The sequence below is a fragment of the Aplidium turbinatum genome, chromosome 5, assembly GCF_918807975.1.
Source record: "Aplidium turbinatum chromosome 5, kaAplTurb1.1, whole genome shotgun sequence".
NCBI classification, from domain to species: domain Eukaryota; kingdom Metazoa; phylum Chordata; class Ascidiacea; order Aplousobranchia; family Polyclinidae; genus Aplidium; species Aplidium turbinatum.
The window spans coordinates 26334600-26343475 of NC_137476.1; the positions used below are offsets into that span (position 1 = coordinate 26334600).

At 38.3% G+C, this 8876-nt stretch overlaps 1 protein-coding gene across 1 annotated transcript; it reads left to right on the forward strand.

Moving 5' to 3' along the window:
• Positions 1 to 971: 971 nt before the first annotated feature.
• Positions 972 to 6858, forward strand: LOC145770305 (uncharacterized). The gene is made up of 8 exons (XM_082581904.1): positions 972 to 1316; positions 1814 to 1973; positions 2640 to 2659; positions 3233 to 3331; positions 4054 to 4265; positions 4420 to 4536; positions 5024 to 5242; positions 5517 to 6858. The coding sequence occupies exons 1-8, from the start codon at positions 1089 to 1091 to the stop codon at positions 6298 to 6300; spliced, it is 1839 nt and encodes a 612-aa protein (XP_082438030.1). The 5' UTR covers positions 972 to 1088; the 3' UTR covers positions 6301 to 6858.
• The last annotated feature ends 2018 nt before the right edge of the window (positions 6859 to 8876 follow it).

Sequence of the window (8876 nt, forward strand, 5' to 3'; positions counted from 1 at the left end):
TAGTGAGGGCCTATACTTGTGGTCTCCTGGAAAACACCTCGTGAAAGGAAGCTATGGGCCCCGGTTGAGAAAGACCGATTTAGTAAGCTGTTTATCTCCGAATGCTAAGCTATGTAGGCTAAACCTACATTTTACTGAAACAGTATTTATCTTGTTACCAATGACTAAAATTCAAAATACTGTATTTTGGATGCAGACAAAGGGCTAGGCCTACACACTTTCTAAAGGAATAGTGCATCATTGATTTGTATTTAAGTTTATTTGGAATGTCTTTCTTAAGTAGCAAGTTACGTAAAGCTTGTTCTTACATTACGTGTCTTCGTCTAAGCCCGCAGGCAAAAAGATCTCTATGTGCCTGAGCGAAAACAAGTCAAACAAGTTACGGCTTCTTTGACCGTGTGCAGAAAGTAGCATTTGAACCAGGCTTGACAACTTTTCTTTCAAAAATAACTGGAAATACAAAAGATAGGTATCGCTTGCAGTGTCAACGCTTCATACAAAGTTACTTATTAGGCCTATGAGGATTTAACAGTTTTAATACAGGTTATGCGCAATCTTGAGCATCGTCGTTTGAGTTTTTGGGCCGAAGGTGTAGGCCTAGGCCTACCCTTTTACCAGATTAGATTGACGATGTTGACATTTTTAGTGGAGTAGGCGCTTTTGTTTTAAAGCAGTTTTATTTAACTTCAATTGAGTTACACAGAACACTTTTTAAATTTTTATTCATAATCAAAATTTTCTTTTGTTTTGGTGGTGCAAAAATATAGGCTACCCTTATCCTCAGAAGTTCAGACGAAGACCCTAAGAACAAGTCGCTAAAACTTAAGTAAAGTAGCCTATCAATCAAGCAAAAAATTATATAAAATCATAAAGTTATTTTATGGTGAACAGACCAATGGCTGTTGTTTCAATATTGCTGGCTGTTTGCAAGGTAAGTTACAATATGTTTCTTACGCAGGCTAGAGCTTTAGCAATAAGCAGCTGCCTTGAAAATTCTTTAAAAATAATGCAGCGTTAACATAAAACATTCTGTAGAAAATGTAACTGAACCAAAGCTTAAGAATACATTTATTATCACAAAAGCAGCAATGGGAGGCCTCTCTATGAACCCCGATAACCCTGGGTTAGAAGCTGGTCCAAAGTTGGCTCATCAGATAGCAATCGATGAGGAATGGGGTGGCGTACCAAGTCACCATGCAGAAAAGAAAGAGGAAATTCAAGAAAAACCGCCGGCAAAGAAAATGAAACTAGGATCGTTTGAAATCGATACAACGTATCCTCGGACATTGCTGGGGATCATGAGAATTTTTCAAGTGGTAAGAGGTTTAATAAATTATTTGATAATATCTTTAAGAGCAAAACGTGAACTTTTGAATAATTGTAAATGTAAATTCTTTTCGAAATCTTTATAAAATGCTTCCTTTTGCATACTGTATTCTGTTTATCAATGTTGGCATTTTAACCAACAGTTTATTTACAACACCGCACCCTTTTGTTGGTCGTTGTATGAGGCCCGGAAACCCAGAGTAGGCCTATATATTTTTTTAGTCTTATTGACAATGAAATTTCTTAGTCTTTCTTTTCTTAAATCTTTTACTCTTATTGACAAACAAAATAGGGGCAGACCACCAAGAATTTGGACTAATGATATTTTAAGACTGGTCAGGACTTAATTACAAAACTGCAATAGAAAAATCTCGCAACAGAGAAACTTGGCACCTCATTGCCTCCAAGGCTCCAACCCTCGACGAGAGGAAGGAACTTAATAATGATGATGATTGACAATGATTTTATATTATATTTTTATTTCCAGCTGTTATTGATTGTTTCGTTTGTGTGTCTTGTGATCACTCCAACGTGGCCTGATGAGGGAACATACACTTTCTTCTGCATTTTTCTTGTCTTTGGAGCATTGATTAGTGGATACTTGTTATTCACAGTGATGGCTGGCATCCGACAGGAAACTATATGTGGTAAGTGCCAACAGATAAAACCGGTTTTTAATTTGGTTGTATCAGATATAGATATCCGAACATAACCCACATAATTATTCAATGACTTGGTCAGATTAATGTCCGGTTTTGCGAGCAAAGCAATGCCAGGTCTATCCCGATGGCTTTTAGTTGGTAAAGAACCTGCCTTTGCACATGAACAAACAAGATCAACCGGCGCTAGTTCGGCTCTCAGCTGTGCGCTTGAGTATCACATTTCTAAGACAGTTTTCCATTCTGCGGCATCTAGTGGGTGGACTGGAATAATTTCCAGACACCAACACACAGAAATTTTACTCTGTCAGTCTCGGTGACCGGTTCTGCGTCAAAGCCAGCCTCTACAAGTATGCCAGAATTGAGCTTTTAGTCTAAGAAAGAACCATTTTCAGTCCGAAGAAAAACATTTCTACAATCAACCAAAAATCAATCATCATATAAGTGAACAGCTTCTCTTTCGACAGGGTGACTAAAACAATTTATAGACAACGAACATTTCAACTACAAGCGGAAACTTCACACCATCATGTCAGTTTACACCAGTGATTTAAATAAAATGAAATCTAACTATAACATAAAATGGCCAAAATGAGATAATATTTTATTTTTTTCAATTAAGAAAATTTACACTAACTTCTTGTCTTTTCTCAGGTCTGTCTTGGATTATTGTGGTAAGTGTAGGCTATGATCTTTAACTAGTATCCAAAAATCCATATTTTATTTATGGGTATAACATGTTTTAATTTTTAGTTCAATTGTGTTACTTTTTATTGCAAGGATAGATGAATGGTTAGTACAAATGCAGAAGTTATGTTGCTTTTCTTCATCGAATTTTAATTCGAGCTGGCTAGCTTCAATGTCACCACAGGTAGGCTACGTCATTTTGAACGTCAAAATAATAAAAAAATAAAGAGACATCTTTACATAGCCTACTATGATGCTGCAACACAAAAAAGTTATTTTCCATAATTTTATGACAGAATTAAATACTGTAGCTTGCTCCACCGAGCACTTTCGATCACCTTTTTGCGGTTATTATTTATTGGTAAGTTATATATGCTTAATTTCTTTCTTTCAGAGCAGCACAACAAATAAATTAAAATTAGCCTATTATCATCATAACACGTAGCAAATAACACAAAAACTGTTTTTTTTTGTTTTTTTTTATTGAAAAGCATAAAAAAGACTGCAATAGCCGTGATTCTAATTTTATTCCTAAATAAAGTCAAAAATCTTTTGTTCAGGAATTAGTGTATTTTGGTCTATATGGATTTCTAATATTCTTGGGAAGCTGTTTAGCCGCAAACAAATCCGAAGGTGATCCAGCTCTGACTGCAGCAGCCGTAAGTCCCCAAAGCTAGGTTGTATAAGGACTTTCTTTCGATAGACTTCCATCAAAATTTCTTTTGGAGGAGCCTTGCTTTCTACCATGATAAACTAGCCTATCCTTAAATTGCATCGTTTCTCACAGTGTTCTTCCATTTAAGAATATTTGTTCTGATTTCAATATCCTAGTGTTCTATTAACAGTAGGCTCATAGCAACTGAAAATAGTTGTAAGAGGATTTCAGCCTGCCAAACTATCAGCTAGAAGTAACTAAATTGACTGAGGGAATCTTTATCCGCTGGCTCAGAACTTTTCTTTTAATGTTTTAATTGAGCTTAATCCTGGGAGTTTTGCATAGCCTACTTGTAAAAGCTTTGAAGCACTGACGCAGGACCGATCGCCGCGTGTGACAGAATGAAGTTTCAGATTCTTGAACTGTGGTTGTCTACAAATTATTCCATTCACTAGTAGCCGCTGAATAGAGAGTCGTCTTTGAAATGCGTTGCTCAAGCGTACACCCCGAGAGCCGAACCAACGCCACTTGATCTTGCAGTTTCTTCGTTTGCAAAGTCAAGCACCCAACCAACTGACCTATCGGGGAGGATAAATTAAAAATTGTGTATTGATTTTTAAGTATCGTGAACAAACCGTTGTGTAGCCTACACACTGTACAGTAGGCCTATAGGCAATTGTTTGAAAATCGAACTAGACGTATCACAATACATTTTGAAATTTTCAGGTTTTCGGCTTTGGAGCAGTGATCACATACGGCTACTATTTTTGGGTCACTTGGAAGTTGCGTCAAGCACATCTCAAAGATTTAGAGGAAGAAAAAAAAGAAAATGAGGAGGAAGGAGAAAATGATGCTGAATCCAAACGTTCTTTACCTCCGGGATATCAAGATAAAAATGAGTTTATGATTGAGAGAGAAGTTCCATCGGTACACAACAGGTAGCCTACACCTTCACTAAGATGAAAGATTTTATTGCTTTCTAATGTTGGCATTGCTATTAGCTATTGTCCTACCGGTAGTACTGAAAAACAACAACAAATTGCTGGTTCTTGGTTGTAAATTTGCTGATTTACAATTGTTTTATAATTATAGCCGACGCCCATCTTTAAATTTTGAAAGACAAAACAATTCTCTGCCAATTGATTTTGAAGACCAACTTTACAAAAATCAAAAAAGACACAAAGGGAAAAATCAAAGACGTCGACACAGGTAAGAAATTAATTAGCTGAAAAAGGCCTAATAATCATAAAAGCTAAGCTGGCTATGCAAAGCCCAGAGAAAAGCACTGTATTAAGAAACTATATGTTCCAGCGTTATCTGTGAATGTTTTATTTTCTCCCAGAGCTGGAGATGACCAACATTCCGAAGCTACCCTGTAGGCCTACGGTGCGTTCCCGTTATTGAAAAGCCAATTCAAAAAGTTGCTAATAAGAGAAGTCCATTAGCTTTTCGTTATTTTACATCCACTTAAAAAAATTGAAAAGACTGCAAGGAATTGTTTAGAGCAATTCAACGCGTAGACTACGTCTCATGCACCTCTGAGACGGAGACGAGCTGAGCCATCGAAATCGAATGGAAATGCCGCGATGATTATGAGCCTGCTTAATTAATTGCATAGCCTGCTTTTTTCGAATACAAACCATTTGTTTGGTTTATCTATCTCCAACTCAAGCTCAACTGCGTTATATTTGTATAGCGCTTCTGATAAAGACTCAGCTTACAGTGAAGGCACCATCACACCTACCAAAAGAAAAACGCTTCCTTCTAAAATGCGCAGAACAGCAAGCGCACGGTTTGATGACGAATTTGATCATGTGCTACAAAAGCAGCCCTTGGCCCATTTGAGCCACCGTCCATATGGCGGTCCACCGGATCATGGACCCAGGCGAACAAGTGGACTTAATCCTCAAGGAAGGTGAGAGCATCACAGTTGAAATTTAGGTCGGCAGGAATTGAGGACCGTTCCTCACGTGCTGTAGGCTACAATTAAACTGTTCGTACTTGTCATTTTTTTACGATCACGGCAGAATTCGTAAGTCGTTATATTTTTGACCTGTTTGCATAATTCGTCATGTTTTACTTATCCTCTTGAGGTGACGAATTAGGCCAATTCCACAGTAGACTACTTCATACCGGTTAATAGCCTACTCATATGAAACGTTAAGCTAGATTTCTTTTCTCTATTGTAGAACTGGATATGGTTATCCAAGAGAGTTGGCAACGACTTCGTTTTCAAACGCCGGCTACGACCATGGCGGAGAAAGAATAGTCGCAGATGATCTGAATGAATCCATGAGGAGACGAAAGTCAATGCCTGGGTGGCTTCGGGCCGCGTTAGGAAATGATGTAGAATGCGAAGATACCATCATGGATGATGATCAGAGTGAAGGTGGCTTGCTTGCCATCAAAAGAACATCTACTCTTCCTGGAAGTTTTCAACGAGAATTTCCTCTATTGGATACTTGGGATGATGAGTCCATAAATTATCCATCGATATCACAAAATGGTCCCGGACGTCAGTTTCACACTCTGTCCCCTCAAGATTTAAATGGCAGAGTAGGTGGAGGAAGAGGAGCAAGACGTCATCATCGGCACAATGCACATCATCATGGAAAACGAAGAAGAGGGCAACATTACCACCATGGAAGAAGACCAAATCATATCCACAGACAGCATCACAAGCATCATGGAAGACACCATCGCGATGGAGGAGGAATGCGAAGACCAGTTAACGAGGCACATAATGACTACTTACGACACATGATGGAGAACGATGAACTGATGGCAAAAGATGAAGGAGCAGGAAAAGAAATGGGAGGATTTGAACCACATCATGGAAAACCAATACAAAGCGGAAAGAGAAGAGTCATTCCAGAACAACCGATTGCTATTCAATTTCCAGAACATTCTCGGTGGGACGATGAAGCCGGTCACTTAGGAAATCCTGTAATGGAAAAATATTTGGCCGAATAGTAAAATGACACGCCCGCACAGACACTAAAAATAATTGTATCTTATGGGTAAGAGTAGGCTAATGTCCCGTTATAAAATGCAAGAGTGATACAAAGAAAAACTTGTCTTTAATGATCAACGGTCCACCACACAAATTGAAAATTTACCGAAGTGGTTTCAACCTTTTTGATGCGTTCTCGCTTCGCTTTTGTTAAGTTTTCACTCCGTGGTAGTCAAAATAGCTGAAAGAGTTAAAGCGTCGGTTTTACGACAGCTCAGATCACACACTTTCAGTTGAACTACTATTCTGGTCACGCTAGTGAGTCTATAGATAAGCCTCAATAGTTCGGTTTATTTGATTTGTTTTTGGTGAAATCGGGGATATAGTGAGCTTCTGTTCCCGGGTGAAATATACAGTAAGTTACATGATTTTCATCATACGCACCAATAACAGAATTTGTATTCTTACAGGAATGGCAGCAAAATGTCATTTGCCATGTCAATACATTCATAACAAGGTTTTCCAAACTGTGCGCTGCGGCACACTTGTATGACACGAATAGAAGTGTTTTTAGCAAGTTATGTTGTGAAAATATTATAGAAATTTGAACATGCTTTTTAAAGCTGCATATCGATAAGACCTTTTAATTTGTCTGAACAAAAAAAAAAACAATTCAGGAAAAGCGGCATCATCTTACACAGAGCAAGAAGTTCATTGTTGAAGCTATGGGGTATTAGGCGTGAATATAATTCACACCTACCCAGTCTGCGTAACTTCGGATAAAAGTACAGTAGAACTCGGTTAATCCGGATCTTCGCCTAATCCGGATAAAACTGGAAGTACAAATGATTTGTAATCTTTTTCTTGAGAAACAGCTTTGGATTATTTAATCCGGATCTTCGCCTATTCCGGACAAAAGATGCGCTTTCTCTATCGCTTTATCCGGATTTGTCCGACAGTTTTGCCATTTTATGCTAAAACTAAAACTTTGACCGTGATTTTTTGTAAGTTTTCCATAGAAACTCGTCTTCGGTAACTGTTTTCAAAAATTTTGAGTGACTACAGATTATTCCGACACGCGTGTCTGAAGATGTAACTTTTGCCAGTGTGTTCTTGCGTTAGATGCAGAGTCTACAAATACATTCATTTTACATGCATACTGCATTTCAAAAGAACTCTATCACTGGGTCGCTAATGTGGTGATCGCGCGTCTCGGAATTGGCAGATGACCACACTAATGCGTTCAATTTCGGTGATTTTTACCGATACCCTTCTATCTAGGTAACGTCAGGCTTGATAGAACCGTCATCGGTTAATCCGGATCTTCGCCTAATCCGGATGGAACCGCCGGTCAAATCGAATCCGGATTAACCGAGTTTTACTGGTACATGCTTATCAGCCTCTCTTTGTGTTAAAAAACACATTGAGTCTAAACATTTGAGCAAACTTAGTGATTCAGGTCGCATGTAATAATGATCATTAAAGGCATACTAAATGAAATTTTCAAATGGGAATTAAGCATTAAAATGCGTAAACTGAACATTCAAGAATACATTTAAAAAAAAAATTTGTTTTCAGTGGCACTGGCAAAGGGTAGCCACTTTAACAAGTCGAAATTCTGCCACTAAACTTGACTAGAATGAAACCGCCAACCAATCATAAGCTACGGTTTAAGTGACGTAAAAATGGCGAAATAAAGATGATAAAAAGCAAATTAAGTGATGTATTTTTTGTCAGCTGGTTGGCTTAGGGGTTAGGGCTAGAAAGTAGTCATTTCATTGACGCGGGTTCGATTCCCACCACTGCTATTGCGCTTTTTCTTCTGTAATTACCAAATGAAGTTCAAAACAAGCATTAACTCTCTGGATGAGTGCTAGAAGGGTCACAATTGGACGGTAGCCTCTTATAACATGTTCTGACTGGTTGGCGGTTGCATTGTAGTCATTCGCAGTGGCAGAATTTCGACTTGTTAAAGTGGCTACCCTGGCAAAGCTCAAAGTCCAATGTTTCGTTTATATACATAGCCTACAGTTAAATCGCCGCAGTAACCACTATTGCGCGATCAGCTGATTGCTAGTCTATAGTGACGTAGACTGTACAGTCGCACGCTTCGCTGCTGACGCCCATTTCCGTTTTAAAAACTCTGACAAAAGCACGCGCGGAATGCTAATCAGACCGCAATGGGGCAAAATTTTATTGAAAATTGTTTTATGGTAGCACGTTAAACACAAAGAACGTGTACATTGTACAATCGCCAAGTCAGGTTTTTCCTTTAGTACCCCTTTAAGTTGCAACAGTAGCCTATGGGTAACCACTGAGGCCCCTGCAGTCTCAAAAACAACTGTCGGTAGCTTTACAAATTTGTTTGAAACTAGTTTTTTGTTCGTTGAAAAGAAATTCTTCATAGGGAGAACGAACTTTCTGTCAAAACGAAATACAGTTGTGCAGAAAACTCGAAAAGCTTGGATATTTGGTAAATCGTTTCGAATTCACAAGGAACTACTGTTCGAAATTTAAACAATTTTTGTCGAAACGAAATATTTTGGTGTCAAACATTTTCATACACAGACAGTAAAATCCATCATTTTTACACTGA